The following is a 19,584-nucleotide window of genomic DNA, read 5'->3' on the forward strand; positions in this document are numbered from 1 at the left end:
TGTCTAAAAGTCTTTTGAGATACAATATTGCAGCTAATCAATTATATGGACCTTATATATAATTTGTTGTCCATATAGTGTTATATTTCCCGCGTAGAATAAATAATGACCGTGGGCGTATTTACAGGGGCGATATAACACCATATGAACCGAAACAAATGTCCTTAATTTTTATATTAGATATGTCGTTTCTTTAGCAAATGACAAAAAATCTCTAATGTGTATATAATGTGTATACATGAAAGGCATTGGACAAATAACGTCACCCTGAAGAATGCAGCGTTTAGGCAATGAAGTTTGCAAAGAAATATTAACTCGATGTTTCTAAAAATCGAAACAAAGAGTCAATATGGTATATATTGAACGTCAGGTGACCATGCATTAGCCAATAAAAATAGTGGAAAATCATAGCGTATCTAATATACATGTATATATATATGAAAGTTGAATATACACATTGTACTAGCTGACTTACCTAATTCCTATACAACATTGTTTAAAAAGAACTATTGATTTCTAACCAACCCTAAACAGATAATTATCATACCGAAACACATTGTTTTGCGTCACAAATACTTGAAATAGTGTGTGTTCAACATTAACAATTTTTTCTCGCCTTTTTTAACAGCTATTTGTTTAATTTCAATGTAGCTTATCTCAGCGAGTGTTTTAAAAAGAAACCGAGAAATAGGGATGAAAAGTTTCATATATTATGTGTTATAAATGCCATAATAATTGAAGATATAAATTGACGTAAAATCCATGGTATATAGCCGTTCATGCTACATGTAGTTAGCGAAATATGCTTGTCGTAAGTCCCAATGTTCATCGTAAATGTTTCGGACATATTCGGCCAAAGCCCGCCCATCGGCTAGTATACTAAATCTAACTTCTTGCACATATACACATTGTTTGTACCTTTCCTGCACACTTTCTCAAAAATAATTGAACTGATGTTGTTGTTTTTATTCTATCGCGCGCTTCATGTAATTTGCCTCTATTCGTATTTGCAAACACAACAAAGTAGAACTCACGATTTCACCACAGGGATCTGAGAAATAGTTACAATTAATATAATCATGGACCCATTAGAGTGCGGCGTGCCCATAGACCATTTTTAAGCGTTTTATGGGTCTAGATAAAAAAAAAATCGGTAAAATCATACTCTACATTGTACTATATACAGTGTACGAAAAGGGTGGAAAGCTCCCCGGCAAAAAATTCTAACCTACCTAGATTTAGCGGCTAAAAAAACACATATTTCTTGTACGTCTTCACAAAAACGGTTACTACCGTTGGAAAGAGCGATAATTTTCCTTTCAAAATCATTATATACGCATCTATACAAAATGCCGTCACTAAGGCGATAGCAGCCCCGTTTAATAAAAAATAACACGCAAATCTTCTCTATCGGGCAATGGAAAATCATCATGCCTGCGAGAGCGTAGCTGCGATGACGTAGCTCTGAACGACGGACGGAAGATTTCTGACAAAGCAGCAGAAGTGGCGAGGCCCTGTGCTCACCCAGGCAATTTATAACCTAAAAGCTAAACACTTTATGCATGTTTGTGTTAATTAGACATATATCCACATGATTAAACATCAGTTATTGTCAAAATTATAAGTATTATCAATGCTCTAGTGGCAGTGAAGCATATTTAAAGGGACAATTCACTCAGGCTAATTACATAATCAAGAAGCAAAATATAACATAAACGTATTGTTCTACATTTCTTGTGAAACATACAACATAAAATATTGACAAATCCCACGTCATAGTTTAGTATTTTAATTTATACCGTTGTAATTACAAATCGTTGATCAATCCGATTAAGCAGGTACAATGTGTACGCTGTACCCATACCCGAGCAAAAGTCAAGACGAGCAAGGGACAGGGTTCGGCATACAAGAAGTTCGACCACAATGTGTTTCACACGCATTTCACCACCATGGGATTTTCTGGCATATCACAGTAAAACCGACTGATCTATTTTCCATCAGAATTAGTTTTTGTCCGATATATGTACAAATTTTAATGTTCTCTTGGACTAAATTGTCCCTTTAAGCTAAATATTAACGTTACACTATGGCCCCAGCCCCTTGTGAGCGCCATCTCAGCTGTTAGACATTCTTACGAGATGTGCATTTAGTTTATTCACCCACGACAACTCGACAAGGCGACAACATAGAATTACAAATAACGTTTCATATTTCTTCACGGGTTGTGTAATATGTAATTTAATGTTTTCATGTATCGCTATAGATATTATGATCATCATAAGCGACCGTCTTAGTCACATGACTTCAAAGACTCGATCTGACTATAGGGCCGTTTTCGATTATGCGGTTTGACTGGTTGTTCGTTTATTAATTTAAGACGGACCTGGTGATTTTATATTGTTTTCAGTCGAGCTTTGACAATGCCCTCGCAGGCCTGTATCATAAACTGCAGGTCCGTCAGGATTTAAACTTGAAATAATGACTTTTAAAAACGGTCGAACCGGTTGTTCCGAATAAACGAAAACGGGCCAGAAGTCCGACGAACCGACAACAATTTTTTTTGACCGAAAACAAAAGTTTGTGTAAGTTGAAAAATATTATCTGCCCTTCCAGCCACTAATATCAACAAACAATTGAATATCAAACGTAAGAACAATTTTGATAGTAAGTATGCATAGTTTGGTTGTGATAAAAATATACATTATAATTAAAGTGCAGAAAGACTTTTGACTCGGCACTGTACAAAGTGAAAGTAAAAGTTGCAACTATATCCGCAATACAATTTCCGCTGTTTGACTCAAATTTTATAATTTACCTTGGTGGTCCTTCAGGCGCTTAACTTGTAGCCGATACATACAAAGCTTTTATATGACATCGAAGTATGCGGAAACTGTACAAAAATGGACAGGTTTGAGTGGGGAGACGATAGCCTTATTCCCGGTGAAAGACAAGTGTTACAGCAACGAGGTGTGGCTTTGTATGACGGATATGATAAGGTTTGTAATTATTGCTTATCCTAGATTTATGTTGCGCATCGCCAATGTTTTACAGCGTAATTTACAGTGATCATTGACAGTCCACCGTCTTACTTTTTGAAGCTGGCCGTCATCTCATGAGATATTTTTTAAAAGAATATTTTAAATTCAAGACATTTCTTCTTAAATCTTCCGTCCTTAAACAAGGAGTTTACATCGTAAAATTGATTGAGCTTTACATTGGTATTTCTTTTGACAGGTTGGGGACACTCCCGTATATGCAGGCTAGTCCTGCTTTTTGAGTAACAGTCCTGTACTATGAGGGATGATTTTGTTACGCAAATGCAGGATTCTGTGAAATGAAAACGGATAAAGTTGTTTTAAACACGTCTATCAAAAAAGGGCATCATAATTTTCACATGGCAACATCATTCATACAACTTTCCACATTATTGCTTACTATGGGGCTAAAAATAGAACACAGGTAAAATTAATCGAAATGCTTGTAAAAGTCACAAACGAAATCACCTCTATTGCTTACTATGGGGCTAAAAATAGAACACAGGTAAAATTCAATCAACCATGACATTTGCACTAAATTCTATCCGTAGTCTATGGAGAGCACCTAAGTTACCACTTTATGACAAAGTGAGATAACAGAATTCAATAGATCAGACACAAAAACATAGAGTCTTCCATCAATTTTATGGCTATCTAAAAATTATGACGGCCTTTTTTGATACAAATTTTTAAAACAACTTTATTCATTTCACAAAATCTTGCATTATCCCTTAAATACAGGACTATTACTCAAATGCAGGACTATCCCGCATATACGTGAGTGCCCCCAACCTGTTTGACTCAACAAGACAAGTATTTGTTGAGAAAAAAATGGTGTTTATTCCCGGTTCATCGGCTTCTTGCGGTCACACCTCTATCACAAGAGTTCGCTGCGCTCTCTATAAATTGGTTCAGAGTATCCAGCTGGTTTTAAAGTAATTTAGCCAAGGATGGAGTCTACATACAGGGAAGAAGCATAGGCTTATGGTCAGCGCCTAGCAACTGCCCGACCTGGGCTTCAAAGTAACCCAGAAGTGGCTATGGAGTTGTAGAATATTTACTTTTAGTTACAACTTGGCCAGATATCCTTCGTGCCTAAAACATGTATAATTGGTACATATTTTGCATTCGATATTTGCATATTACAGAGTAATCTGCCCTTGCCAGCAGGTATTAATTATTACGTGTATGCCATTTTTCTGGGAGGGACACATCATATTTTCAGGTGAAAATGACGAAAGTTTTGCTCATGAAAAATTTTGATGTCACAATCAATACCTACCTGCAAAGGACATAACTCTGTAATATATTATGATGGAATACCTGGAGTTTGCAGTAAGTTTCGTATTTACTCAATGATGTACATGATACTTTTTTCAGACTTCATTTCAAGATGGAATTGTGGTTTTATCAACACATAAGTTGATATGGAAAGACATAAGGGACAGGGTGAGTTTTGGATTTCTGATGATTTGTCTTGGTGATTTATTTGGAGTTAAAATATTTAAATTTCACACAAATATAGTCACTTTGGAAGTTTTTCACTTTGATGTTTATTTACTGAGTAATCCTCTATTTCATTGCAGTCTCGTATTTTGATATTACGTCTATCACTTGTCGTGTTTCTGGAAGAACAGCCATCAGGATTTGCAAAAAGGTTTGTATTGATCATTACTTTAAAATCATCTTTTAGAGTTGTTTTATTTTATTTTTTTCTAGATAAATATAAAGATAAACTTATGTTAAAAGCAATATTATAAAAATTCCATATATATATACTATATACTTCTAAAGATTACATATATATGTAAACATGTTTTGTTTTATTAATGAACATTAATTTTGATATTATTAATTGTTATTAATGTTAATCTATTTCAGTGCAAAAATTATTGTCCACTTGAATCCTGTGCCAAGTCAAAAATCTCCGGGCCCAGTGTCTCACAGTGCCAACCATTTCATTAGACTCTCCTTCAGGGAAGCTGGTGAAAGGGAGGTATGATATCAAGATCATTAAATGAAAATAATGGAAATCAAGAAATCAAACCAGATAACTCAACAAATCTTCTTAAATTGTGTGTTTGAAGTTATTGCACATTTTACGGATTTATAGACCAGATAGACTTCTCTCTTATGTCCTGAGCACACAAGTCATTTTTTTCTTGCACCCATGTTAATTCTTTACATAAATTACTTGAAACCATATTTTAGTCTAGAAGTTTCTCTAATGATATATACCATATTTAACCCAATAAGACGCCCCATGTCCCTATAAGCGCCCCTCCCCTTTTGAGGCCTCTATTTCAGTTTTACGGGCATAAACAAAGACCAAAACTGTATATAGGTTTGCACTTTGCTTTGCAATAATTTCGTCTTTTTAAGCACCTTTTCATATTTGTGATTTTTTTAAACGTCCTGGGCAGTTATTGGGTCGAATACAGTACTCAAAAGTGTCTTTTACACAAATGTGATTGATTATCTCCCTTGTATTGACAATATATTGTTCACCTGTTATGTAATGGGTTATCTGCCTTGCATTTATTTGATAATCTGCTGATACTGTCCCTCAACAAGATATCAATGTTTAGAATGTGATAGATTGTCTCCCTTACACATGATAAATGCTTGTCTATTTGTCTCCTTGGACTTATAACTTCCATGTAATTCAAAATCACTACAATTTATGTAGTATTACAAATAAATGTTAAAAAAAACCTCCCAGGGTTAGATAAACTACAATTGTATAGTGCAATTTGCACCTGGGACCTAAGATTTATTATTTGTATCTATTTCTATGTAATAATTATTAATGTAAAAGTGTGATTCAACATTCATAATCATAGCAATGGTATTTAAATTATTTTGCAGTTTAATCAAGCATTTTCTGAGCAACTTGAAAAAAGACTATGGGAGCAAAGTATACCAACTGCAGTCCCTGGAGCCCAGGTATTTAAAATAAAATTTATTTTCTAATTTTCTGTTAAAATAACTTGTTGATTAATGTCATGACCTCTTATATTCAAATTCCTCTAATTTAATGTTTTTCTTTAACTACGTAGAAATGATTTTCTGTTGATTTGTAACAGACTGGACGACATCGAGCTGGTATAATGGGTATTGAACGGTCGTTGAAACAAAAGCAGAAAGACACAGATAAAGATATCTCTAAAGCTTTTGAAGATCTAAGTAAACTTATGGATAAGGTAAGTTGGTGAGCATAGAACTAAATTTTAATGTATGGGTGATTACAGAATTAAAATTAAATATGTACCGTATTTGACCTAAAGAGGGCGCCTGCTGTAATAAGGGCATAAAAAACGCTCTTACCTTTCTTTAGAATTTATTTTCTATCCTATTTACAGAATAAGATAACAGCAACATATATATCAACATCGCTCTGATTAAAATCTTCAAACATTGGTTCACATTCCCTTTCACTCCAGTATTCTGTCTAGACAACAGGGTCCACGTGCTAGAAAACATGAAAGGATTTTCACAGGGAAACTCGCTATAATCCAGTTTGCGGTAGATCCCTTTGAAGTGACGACTGTCTAGCTGCAAGCTTTTGGGCTATAGCCTGTTTCAAATAACTTAAGAAATACTGAACTTAATAAGGGCGCCGCCAACGCCAGGTACCCGCGCCCTGCGCCCTCTTTAGGTCACATACATTATGTACCTTGTCCTATATGAATTGGAGTTTTTAACAGTAGTTCCGAATTTTACAATTAGTTCTTGTTTTCTACATAATTTACATTCCACAGAAAAAAAACAATCTTGGGGTTCCAATCTTTACACCCCTGGACTATCTCATAGTAAAACTGGAGGCAACAGAACGGAACAGGTAATTTAGTCCTTTGATATACATCAAAAGAGCCGTATAACGGTATACTAGGGTTGACTGTGTGGCTTTGAAGTTGGGCGTCGCTCTCTCTGTAGTCTTTAAAGGGAATCTTTGCAGGCCTTTGATTGGTTCAGATGTTTTCCATTGAGCTGCCTTCCGTTTTACTGAGATAGTCCAGGGGTGTAGAGATCGTAAGTGATCAGAACCCCTGTAATATCGAGGATGCAGAAAAAGAGAAGTTGATTAAAGACAATGTATTGGTTTGATTTTTATGATTTTGAAAGCTGTGATGTTAGAGCATAACAATATCCTTTCTCTCTTTGTTATTAGGCAAAAGAAATGGTGAACTTATCAAAAACAATAGCAACGAAGATAAAGGATCGACAGGGCGAAATAACAGAAGATGAGGTAGGTAATAATGTAGTCAGCTTATTGGTTAATATTGTTGGTGAAACATATGAGTCATGTGAAATAGGGTGTCAAACACACAAATATTTTATGCAATTTTACTTTCACCTAGCCATATAAATGATAGTGAAGTGAATAATGTACATATTCGCAATTTTGCTTTTATATTAGATATTAGTTTGATCTGATTAAATTTGCTTTTCAATTTTCCCTGTACCTTCTACAGTACATTTCCTTATAAATTATGCTGATTTATCATTATAGTTTAAAAAAAATTCATATACAAAACTAGGTTGCGGTTTTAATCAACCATAATGAAACAATATTTGTACTCTGCTGCAAAGTTTGAAAGGTACTAATTAATGTTTTGTTCAGTGTTCACAGACCATGACGTTTCAAAGTTAATAATTAACATAATGTTTACAGACCATGAAGTTTGAAAGTTGATAATTAACGTTTTGTTGACAGATAGTGAAGTTTGAAAGTTTTAAAATAATTAGCGTTTTGTTTTTTTGCAGACTGTGAAGTTTAAATCTTATCTACTCAGTATGGGTATACCTGACCCTGTAACCAGGGAAACGCATGGAACTGGTGACAAGTACTACTCAGAACTCGCTAAACAGTTGTCTAAGGTCCTGGAAAAACAACTTCAGGTATCTATATACGAAATGTACAGAGTATACTTATCAATAATTCAATATGCAGCATCAACAAGTTTTACAGACGAAGTGCAATAATAAATATAATTTTTGTTCCTATAGATTTCAAGGTTTTATGGAAAAATGATTATGACTATGTATGAAAACATTTGAATTTGTTTTTATGAAAGTATAATTTTTAACTCTGAAAAAAATATGACAATGTCTGTGGTATTTGAGAACAAATTTTATCTTTTTGCTGCAGGAGTGTGGTGGAATTATGACTTTAACTGATGTTTACTGTCGTGTGAACAGAGCGAGAGGAATGGAGGTATGTCATGTTAGGCTTCTGGCTAATTCAGGCTAAACTTGTATATGTAAAGCAGCATAGTTTAATATTAACTTGTAGATTGGTGTGATGTTTGACTGTCATCCTCGGATAAATTTATATCCTAAGAATCATTGGTCATTGGGAAACCAGCTCGAGATGTCACACTAACTTGGCTCTTAAATCTGTTATTTTATACCTAAATTATGAGTTATATTAACTAGCATCCATGGTCGTTTAACGACATGCCATGTTTCTATCTAAGACTTCATCTTCGCTAGCCAGTAAGCCAAGGCTTCTGATTCGCTAGCCAAAGCTTCTGATTACGTTACACTTCACGAACGTACGTGGATTGTAACATAACCAGAAGCCTTGGCTAGCGGAGATGCTAAGACTGAGAAAAGACAGAGTACCAGGAGAAAAACCACCAACATATGGTCAGTATGATACTATCTACCAAATGTACCACAGTTAGCATACTATCTGCGATGCTTAATCTAGTGGCATACAAGCTCATCCATGAGGTAGATGGCTAGTACCATATATATCTTAACAGCTTAACCATTGGGGCCAACACCTCTCCCCCCTCCTCAACTAAAATTGTATTATGTATCAAGTTCTATTTACCAAGAAGTAGTATCCTTGAAACTTTACATCATTTAATATTAATTCCTTTAATGAGTTCACACTTTTGAATTTTACAGTTACTCTCACCTGAAGATATGTTACACGCTTGTGAGATGTTAGAATCACTTCGACTCCCAGTCAGGTAAGTCTGAACTGAAGGGGACACTAACATACATATCATGTTTAGTCAATCAAAACCATCTTATTTGTAAGGTCATGTTTCATTAGCTAAGTTTAAACAGATGTTTTAGATTTGAGAGAGTTTCATAATCTCGGGACCAGATGTAACTGTAGCTCTGCCTGTAGATTTAAGCATTGGACACTTCTACTGATGAGATATCAACAAATATTGTTTTGAGATATTGTGGAGCTTTTCACAGATGATGGGCTATATATCAACCAAAAGTTTGATATTGATATCTAAACAAAATATTGTGGATTTTGTTTCAGAATGAAGATGTTTGACAGTGGGGTCATAGTTCTTCAGTTACAGTCACATGATGAGGAACAAGTTATTAGTAATACAACAGACCTGGTAAGTATAATTTTTATTTTCTATTTCTGGAAGACCTTATTTCACGTATATAGATCTAAATATGAGGTCAAATAGGGAATAGAAAGCTGTCATTGTTGCTCTGATCAAGGATGTATTTTTGTGTCGCAACCTTTTCAGATGATTTTCTCAGATTGAACAGTATTTATGGGAAATAAGTAATGTCAGATGTGAACAGAAACATGATAAAATGACATTTTCAAACACTAAGGGGAGGGTTTCCTCGCAATAGTCAAGATATTTCCTCCCTTTGGGGATAGGATCGATCACATCACAAATTTTTATTGATGTAATCCTGGTAGTAACTAGGAACAATATACAGTGTATCTACTAGAGATAATTTCTCTTTAAGTAGTGAGGGAATCAATCAATGGATCGTCACTATGTTGTAGGTATCTGAGAAGACGTCGCTGACAGCTGAAGAGTTGGCCCAACTACAAGGAGTATCTGTGATATTGGCTAAAGAAAGGTACTGTTATAGTTTTATTCAAGTAGTGTATAGGCCAAATACCTGTAGATTGAAGAACACATTTTTTCATAAGTAGAAGAATTTCCAACAAGAGGCCCAGAGGGCCTGTATCGCTCACCTGGTTTGTAATGCCAAGTAATGTTCTGAATACAGGTTCATTGTTTCTTTTCTGTTGGAATTATAATATTATCCTCTAAATCCCCTATTGGGCCCCACCCCTCCTGCCCCCAGGGGGTCAGAGCCAAAAATTATACAAGTTCTGTTCCCCTTCCCCCAAGGATGTTTATGGCCAAGTTTGGTCACAAACCAAGCAAAACTCTAGGACAAGTAGCGATTTATAGGATTTACCTCTATTTCCCCTATTGGACCCCACCTGTTCTGCCCCCGGGGGCCAGAGCCAAAATTTATACAAGTTCTGTTCCCCTTCCAAAAAGGATGTTTGTGGCCAAATTTGGTTACATTCCATGCAGAACTCTATGACTAGTAGCGATTTAAAGGATTTACCTCTATTTCCCCTATTGGGCCCGCCCCTCCTGCCCCCGGGGGACCAGAGCCAAAATTTATACAATTTCTGTTCCCCTTCCCCCAAGGATGTTTGTGGCCAAATTTGGTTACATTCCATTCAGAACTCTATGACTAGTAGCGATTTAAAGGATTTATCTCTATTTCCCCTATTGGGCCCCGCCCCTCCTGCCCCCGGGGGACCAGAGCCAAAATTTATACAATTTCTGTTCCCCTTCCCCAAAGGATGTTTGTGGCCAAATTTGGTTACATTCCATTCAGAACTCTATGACTAGTAGCGATTTAAAGGATTTATCTCTATTTCCCCTATTGGGCCCCGCCCCTCTTGCCCCTGGGGGATTAGAGCCAAAATTTATACAAGTTCTGTTCCCCTTTCCCCAAGGATTTTTGTGGCTAAATTTGGTTGCATTCCATTCAGAACTCTATGACTAGTAGCGATTTAAAGGATTTACCTCTATTTCCCCTATTGGGCCCCCGCCCCTCCTGCCCCCGGGGGACCAGAGCCAAAATTTATACAAGTTCTGTTCCCCTTCCCCCAAGGATGTTTGTGGCCAAATTTGGTTACATTCCATTCATAACTCTATGACTAGTAGCGATTTAAAGGATTTACCTCTGTTTCCCCTATTGGGCCCCGCCCCTCCTGCCCCCGGGGGACCTGAGCCAAAATTTATACAAGTTCTGTTCCCCTTCCCCCAAGGATGTTTGTGGCCAAATTTGGTTACATTCCATTCATAACTCTATGACTAGTAGCGATTTAAAGGATTTACCTCTGTTTCCCCTATTGGGGCCCCGCCCCTCCTGCCCCCGGGGGACCTGAGCCAAAATTTATACAAGTTCTGTTCCCCTTCCCCCAAGGATGTTTGTGGCTAATTTTGGTTACAATCCATGCAGAACTCTAGGACAAGTAGCGATTTATAGGATTTACCTCTATTTCCCCTATTGGGCCCCGCCCCTCCTGCCCCCGGGGGGTCAGAGCCAAAATTTATACAAGTTCTGTTCCCCTTCCCCCAAGGATGTTTGTGGCCAAATTTGGTTACAATCCATGCAGAACTCTATGACTAGTAGCGATTGAAAGGAAATGTTGACGGACAGACGGACGCCGACGGACGCCGACGGACGCCGCGCCATGACATAAGCTCACCGGCCCTTCGGGCCAGGTGAGCTAAAAACTACTGAAATGCTATAAAATGTTGAAGACATTTTCACTTTTACAGTCAGTAGGATTTCGGGTACATTTGTTGAATATGAGTAAGGAAAATAATCAGCTGGCAACCAGCTGGATAGCATGAAAAGACTTTGTTCTTTATCTAATGGTCGAGAATTTTCATATTAATTTGTATGAGGGTATGTAGCTCGAGATATTCTGGCCCTGACACCAGACTTAGGCGTTATGACAGAAAGATGTCTGGTGTAGGGCCAGAGCCTACTGCTATATAAAAATGTGGAATTCGCTTGTTTGATATCAGGCCAGGTCATCTCTGATTCAGACTGCTTACAAAACAATACCACAGAGAAGCACACACTTACCTTGGTTATTTCAATAAATGAGTTATTTATCTACCCCAAAATCCATTTTATCATGCATGCCACTAATCTAGACGGATTGCTATATATATTGATAGATAAATTATTCATTTGTTGAAAAACCAAGTTAAAAGATGCTTCTCGATGGTGATGCAGCTGAATCGGAGATGACCTGGTCCGATACCAAACGGTGTTTGGTAATAATGACTTAAGTCTGGTGTCAGGGCAAGAGTATCTCGGGCTGGAGGGTATGAACTTATTTATATCAATGAAACATTTTATGAAATTTGTTGTACAACATATCATTATATATGCATATTATGGTAATGTTTGGTTCCATAGCCACCGCATTAGTTGTAATAAAACAAATCTTATCTTGCAGATTGTTCCTGACAGAGAAAGTCGGTGGAATATGTCGGGACGAGACTGTGGAAGGACTTAGATTTTACAGCAATCAGTTTTTAACGCGGACAGATTAACAAGGAGTGTACACAAAAGGAAAACTAACGTGTTATCACATCAGTGACTGTTTTAAAGCTGGAATTGATGTAGAAAACGAACAATGACTGGTTTAGTCACGATGTGAACAGCCAAATTGATTTTGATATCCTACTAGTGCAAATAAGTGTAAACTAAACATGCATTCCTTGAGATAACAATGTATGGTCAGTTTTCAGACAAGGTACCTTGCCTCTCGGGGTGTACGGTCCACAATAAAAAAAATTATCGTCGTAACCGCAAGCTAAAAATAACCGGTTTTATTCCTCACTACGACACTGCCGGTTTTAGATACAGTCGAGCGGACTCCCTTTTGGTACACGGGACGTTTTGCTTTGAGATTCTCGATTTATATGCTGAAATTTTAATTTATGCACTTTGATGGAAAGGTATGGTATTCATTTTGTCATCATTCTGTGTGACTGTCTTTGATATTTACCGACGATTATTTAAAAAGTACCGCCATTCAAAACACTACCTAATCTGGCGAGTCATTTCCCGTATTTTTCAGTGAAATTGAAAGACGGTTTGGTGTTACAATTGAAATATGAGGAATATCCACTACACTTCTTCATATAAAACTGATTTAAAATAGAACATACCTGTTTCAGAATATTCTGCAATCTATAATCCCGTAAATACCAATTTTCAAAAACTTTTTAAAATATGTTATCAAAACGAAACAAGCACCTGCTCATTTGCATATAAAATTTGAAATAACATGCCTAAACAGTCCATATTATAACTAGGCCTATACTATAGATCTTATCCAGTATCCATTCTCCAAATGAAGCATTAGAAATAAATCAAATAGAACCATAATTATAAGATAATGGTATGCTGTTTTATAAATTTTATTAATTGTAACCATGTAGTGTACATGTACATATTGTGAAAAAAGAGCTTGTTCAGAACTGTTTGGTAATGTAAAAGTATATAACCTTATAATGTGCAATGTATTTTAATTTGATTAGACTTCATTATAGACCCGTCAATACACAGCTAATGCCTAATAAGTACATACTTGCCAGAAAATCTTGTTATTCAACTGTATCATGAGTTTGAGAACTTGGTAATAAATGTTATTTATATGATAAATTAAACAAAACTCTTAGGATAGATACTATGCGCACGGTAAATTGGGTAATTACTTAAAAAAATGTTTTTACTGTTATTGATTGTAATGTATGATATATTTTGAAATAATTTTATAAAATTTACATTACAAAATGAATTTTATCCAATCCTTCTGTTTTTAATTTTTTACAAACCTCACTTTTGTATAAATTCTTCCATTTTTTATTTTAAAAGGTTTGCATTACAAAACATCTACATATTTTAATTGTTCACCAATAATTAATTTATTATTAAGAGGATTTCAAAATACATGTGATTCATTGTATATGGCAGATATTTATTGTGAGCCGACATATATAGATATTTTTATGGTGAAAATCAAAATACCAATCTATTCAATTATCAGGGTATATACATCACCAAATTGACTTAGATTATCCCTGCATTCTGGTTAACTTATTATTGGTAATTAATTTATCTTACATGTTAAATCATTTTTCGACACTGGTGTTTTATCTGTGTAAAATGGTTGTATATTTATACCGGGAAATGAATTTATTTAAATTTATATCCTGTCCATTTTTAGGGGAAGGGAACAAGACTCACAAATAATGAGGTTTAAGAAAAAGTCCTCCATTCATGCGTCATTGTCATTGCACAAATAAATATTGTATTTTTTACCCTGTAACATGGTCGACATTTTTGTTCCCTATTAGAACAAAGATACCCGAAAAAACAATAGCTCTCAGGATTATGGTTATAAAATATCATGTTCATAATTTTTCTATTTTGTTTATGTTGCAGGCTATGGAATGGAAACCCCCATAATTTTTAAGATGATTTCACTGAGGGCTTACACATAATCTTTCATATATGTAAAAAACCTAGGACTGTATTAAATGCAGGATAAACCATAAATATTTTTTTTTATTTCCGGAGTTTTATCTTCTGTTACAAAATTTCGTTTTGTTCATTGGACGAAACGGAAACCTGCAGCATTCCAGCATTTTAGCACAATTAATTTTGGAACATATTGCCTTATGCAAACCCTATGGGAAAGACCAGTTGAAATGGTTTCAGATCATCAGTTTTTACCTGTGAAATATTTATATATTAAGTATGATTTTTTAGAAGAAAAGATCTAGTTCTTATAACTGGAATTGCACTAATTATGCTTGTTTAATTTTACAGTAAATACATTACAGCTCTCTTAATTTATAACCATACTTTGGTTCTTCCTCTTTTTTAAAGTATGATAATACTGGGTAATCAACCAATTTATAGAGGTTGGCTAATGGGTAATAGTATAGGTACAAGGCATTTATGATAACCTTGGTACATTGTACATTTATAATTGTAGGTCACCTATGTTAATTAACTTGCATGAACACTGTTATTATAGCATATTATGCTTCACTTTTAGTAGTGGTTTAAAAATGGGATACATTCAAAAGGGCCTATCTATCAGAGAGGTTCAGTATACTGTTTTCATTATTTACCATACAACAACATATAATGAACACACATTGTACACGCAAACTTATTAACAATATCTTCTTTACAAGTTAACAGGTATGTGATAACACTTAATTTAGCTTCCAAGTTTTGTTCAAATTCTGGTATCCAATTTAGCGAATTGGAATTACTGAATCTATCTTATACTTCGTCATGTGTTATGAATATTTGCATCACAACATTGATTACTTAGTTTGAAGGCTATGCAACTGACCATATTTTGGCTTGGATATACCACTCAATATTGAGTTCCCTAAAACACAGTTTTCCCAGGAATGCAGAAATGTCCAGACCTGTTTTAAGAATTTTATGTCACTTTATATATCTGTTTTATAACATTGCAACTTAAATTAAGAATACTATTACCTTATTAATGTATTTCTATAACATTGCCCTAGAGACTAAATGAAAATAATTGTGAGCAATACCATCTATATAATCAATGAACCTAGGATTTTCATGTAAGTTTGAAGTGTTTATCCTGTTACTGTGACTGCATGTGACATAAAATCCCCTATGTGAGATTCTCAATCCATCTGATACCAGTTTATTTGCTGTTTTTGTGCTAATGAACTCTCTATTAACTATGAAAATAGTATTTGCCTGCAGCAAATTCGTGGATGAAGTCCTTTTATTTAAAATTTGAGGAACCACTCTTTAAAAAATTCTACTGAGATACTGCTTACAGTTAAGTTACAAGTATCGAGTACTGAGTACATTTGTTACTGTCATTGTCTTGGGGAAGGAGGATAGGAGAAATGTCCAATGGTCTTGTGTTTTGTTATCTCATTTTTATTATCAAGACAAAAAAAAATTTTTCATAAGGTGTACATTTAGGTTATTCTCTACAACCCTTAATGATTAATATAAACAGGAAAGTAATTATAACACGGCTGTCCACCGCAACAACTATAATACATATCCTTGGCTATAAATCCGGATCTCCATTAAACCCCCCCCCCCATCCTATGAGCACCCTGGCCTGTGTAAAATCCGTTTTAAGTCAGCAGCAACTTTGATGCAATGCGCATCATGGTAAGGTAAAAGACAAAAAGTGGCGAAAGAACTAGCCGCGCTGATTTTGAATTGCGGTTGTTTTCTACAACTAAGAAAAGTGGCGTATATACTCGCGCTCTAATCAAAAGAGGTATCGTTTATTGAAAATGATATCCGAACTAATATTTAGTGATATCGAGGTTTTATTTTAAAGCGTTTGTATTCTTAGACTGAACAACGGATAACAATTGATGTAGCATCATAAAATAAGCCCGTACGATAATGGCCTCTCCTCAACACGGCAACCCACTGCTAACATTTACGTCCATTTCGCCCATTTTCGATGTAGGCGTATAGGAAATAATCTAGACGATCGAGTCAAATTTGATCTTAATTGTCAATTTATACTTGAATTTTCAAATCACAATAGTCTAAATAACAAACACAGTAACTAGTATTTTAGAGGGGAAAACCCAAATATTTAGTACCAAATGGGGGTACGAGTGACGTTGGGCACTGTTCAATTTCCCGGAAACTGTGCTCTGCCAACGTTTGTTGGGGTCAGCTCGTCTCTCCAACTTTCCACATTGGATGCAAGGCTTTATTGGGCTTCCTCACAGGCCTTTGGCTCCCGTTCCGTCCCCAGGCCCGTCGTAGCTATATCTTATCAGCACACCCTTACTGGTAAGCTGGGTGTCCGGCTGTCTCCGATTGTCCCATGACATAGGCATACCCGGAAGGAGAGCCGTGCATGGTCGTTTTGATGGTTTGGCTGTACAGTCAGGTGACCCAACCAGGACAACTTGACGTCAAAGCCTGTTCCCTCCTCAGCCAAGCACCTGTCAAGCACAGTTTTGTTGGTGCAGAGCACGGGCCCAGTATGTACTTTTTTGGTGTACATGTCTCGATACCGAGACCCTGATCTCCGCTGAAGGCAATCAGTCCGGGCTTTCTTAGCACTGCCAAATGTTGTGCTGTTGTATCGGCCATCTACTGCTAGTCCAATGGTGCTCGTGACTGTTTTATTTTTTTTTTTTGTAATTCCCCAGGGGTGGGTCGTCGTAGGTCCTTAGAAATGCCCATGACGAGCGCCATCTTGGAGGTCCACCTAGGTTACCGAAGAAAAACCCTGGGTAAGTTACAGTTTAAAATGGCCCCTGGCAGGTAGGGCGTTAGAATTGTACCTGCTGCCCCTATTGCCATATCGTAAAAGGCGGACTAAATTTAGGATACTTATCTTTTCTCTCTCTTCCTAACCCGACTTAATCTTTCCTAATGCCTCCCTTGGCACCTGACCTCACTTTTGGCCTTGAGTTGAGCGTTCGCACCCTGTGAGGAAGGCTCTGGGTTCTGTCCCCCTAGCCGAGACACACCAAAGTCTATAAAAGTGGTAGTTTTCTGCTCCTGTTTAGCGCTCAGCAAACGGGAGTAGGGACGACTGGTTCGCCCCGTTGTCAGTATAATGTGACCGGGTGGGTGTGTGTTTGCTTGGTGTCTTCGGCGGCATGCTTCAGCTGATATAGCACTATAAAAAGGCAATAGTATCCACTATACATGAAGACACAACATGAATATACCGCAGTCTCCCAAAACAAAAACGCACCTCGCACAACAATACACGCAACACAAGCACCACAACATGGAGTGCCTTCCTTACTGACCATAGCAGTTAATAGGAACGTAATTTAAAGAACCAAACCAAACGGTGACTGGTCTCCTCTCTGGTTTTTGCTATCTACCACCAGTTGGTCTTCTCTGACATGTCTATTTTTATTCAAGGCTGTAATATCCGCTGGACACTTGGTTTGCTTGGCGCTGCAGTTCCACCTTGGCCCCTGCTGGTATATTCAGTGCCCTAAAATCAGTCGGGCTCTTTTGGTGCTCGACAGCCGGCCACACAAAGCTAGGGCAGGTACTTGTTGATTAAGGCTGGCTTTGTCCGCGCTTGTTCGAGTCCCGCTTCCCTGTACAAACTTGTAACAGTGGTGACCTGTATTGACACTTCTGCACATATTCTACGCTCAGTGTGCAGTTTTCAAGCTGGTACTTGGCAATTCCTGGTCTTCTGTAGGCATGGAGGCGTTTTAACATTGGTTCCAACCACATCTCCAACCATTAAGCACAACATCTACTATTCGTTGTCCTTCTATTTCAGGAATTTCTGAGTCTGGCTCGTTTGGTGGACTGCATGCATGAACAGGATCCTGTTGGACAGGGGTCGGTCTTCAATATTCCAGCAGATACCAAAGGATAGGCAGTCTGAACTAGGCCTTGGTTACCACACTCCCATTTCCTTTTGTTTGTTTTTTTTTATTCCCCCTTGGTATTCAGGATTCTCTTGGTAAGCCGCTGGTGTCGTTTCCCTTGGTACAAGTGGGTTGGATTTCTGTTCCCAGATGTCCTGTCCCTTATTTGTTGGTACATTACCTAGACTTGAAACAAGTTTTGTCTTCTCAATCTTTCTCCTCTTCATGTGGTCTTTTACTGTTGCAAAGTAGCATGGTCAGGCTCCGAACTAGCAGAAGTTCTCATACAATGAAATTAAGGTGATGTGTAAGTATTTGTGATTATACACAATCATCTGTCTGTATCATAACAATCATCAGTTGTTTTTTTCATAAGCTGTGATAGCCCATGTCATTTAAGATAAAAAGCCCTTACAAGGCACCCCCCCCTGCCTTTTGCGACATAAGGGTTATATGCTGTCCCTGTAATACAATGTCCTGTTAGAGAGGCCATGGTTCGGACAACTTGCTGTGATTGTCAATGGGAAAGTCTTTACTGTTGTCTATAGATAATTTCCTTTGTCAGCCATCTGAGAATTAGTAGTGCTTATAAAAAACATTGTAAATATTCATTTAAAATTCAAAACTTTGGGAAATTTTTTTCAAAAAATGATTTAACATTGTTTTAAATAACTTAAAGTTAAAACTTCTAATATGAAACACCAGTCTGTAAACATCATATGTCAGGAAATTAATTTGCAGATTTTTGATATCAGTTTTTCAGAGACTGAAATATGACAATTAATGAAAAAATCTGTTTCATTTTTCCTAACAACGTGTTAAGTGAAATATGGTAAAATAAATGTAGTGGTAAAATTCGGCAAGGAATTCTCAGTGTATAGGGGGGGGGGTAATTAAAGTCTCTCTATAACTCATGTTTCTATTTGTCTTAGAGTAATTCTGTTATCCCCAAGTTGTTGCAAAATACGTTCTAGTTTTGAAAAATACATATTATAATATTTTTCAAAAATTATGTGTTCCCTATATAATAGGACTGAGACCACAATTACATACTTCCGGTTTCAGTTACCCCACGAATGAAGTCCCTTCAGAAATGTATGTATTTTAAGTGCAAAAACATGCAGCATGCCCCGTTTGAACTCTCCTGGTTAACTTGGTATTTGCACAACAAATTTAATGTAGATTTGTATGTATTATAGACAGTCAAACCCTCGATGATTCGAACTTGCGATGAATCCAATTTCCTTCCTCTCGCTAGTAATCGAACTTTATGTCTATGTGGCTCCCGAAATATTCTTCACATATAT

The 19,584-nt window shown here is 36.6% G+C and overlaps 1 protein-coding gene across 1 annotated transcript; it reads left to right on the plus strand.

Annotated features, from left to right (window-relative positions):
* Positions 1-2,838: 2,838 nt before the first annotated feature.
* Positions 2,839-12,572, plus strand: LOC138328313 (vacuolar protein-sorting-associated protein 36-like). Its single transcript, XM_069275061.1, has 13 exons — positions 2,839-2,996; positions 4,416-4,484; positions 4,622-4,692; positions 4,917-5,031; positions 5,904-5,981; positions 6,122-6,238; positions 7,207-7,284; positions 7,803-7,937; positions 8,188-8,253; positions 8,955-9,019; positions 9,328-9,412; positions 9,823-9,899; positions 12,328-12,572. The coding sequence occupies exons 1-13, from the start codon at positions 2,901-2,903 to the stop codon at positions 12,422-12,424; spliced, it is 1,149 nt and encodes a 382-aa protein (XP_069131162.1). The 5' UTR covers positions 2,839-2,900; the 3' UTR covers positions 12,425-12,572.
* Positions 12,573-19,584: the final 7,012 nt, after the last annotated feature.

Source organism: Argopecten irradians, chromosome 7 (genome assembly GCF_041381155.1).
Source record: "Argopecten irradians isolate NY chromosome 7, Ai_NY, whole genome shotgun sequence".
Taxonomy (NCBI): Eukaryota; Metazoa; Mollusca; class Bivalvia; order Pectinida; family Pectinidae; genus Argopecten; species Argopecten irradians.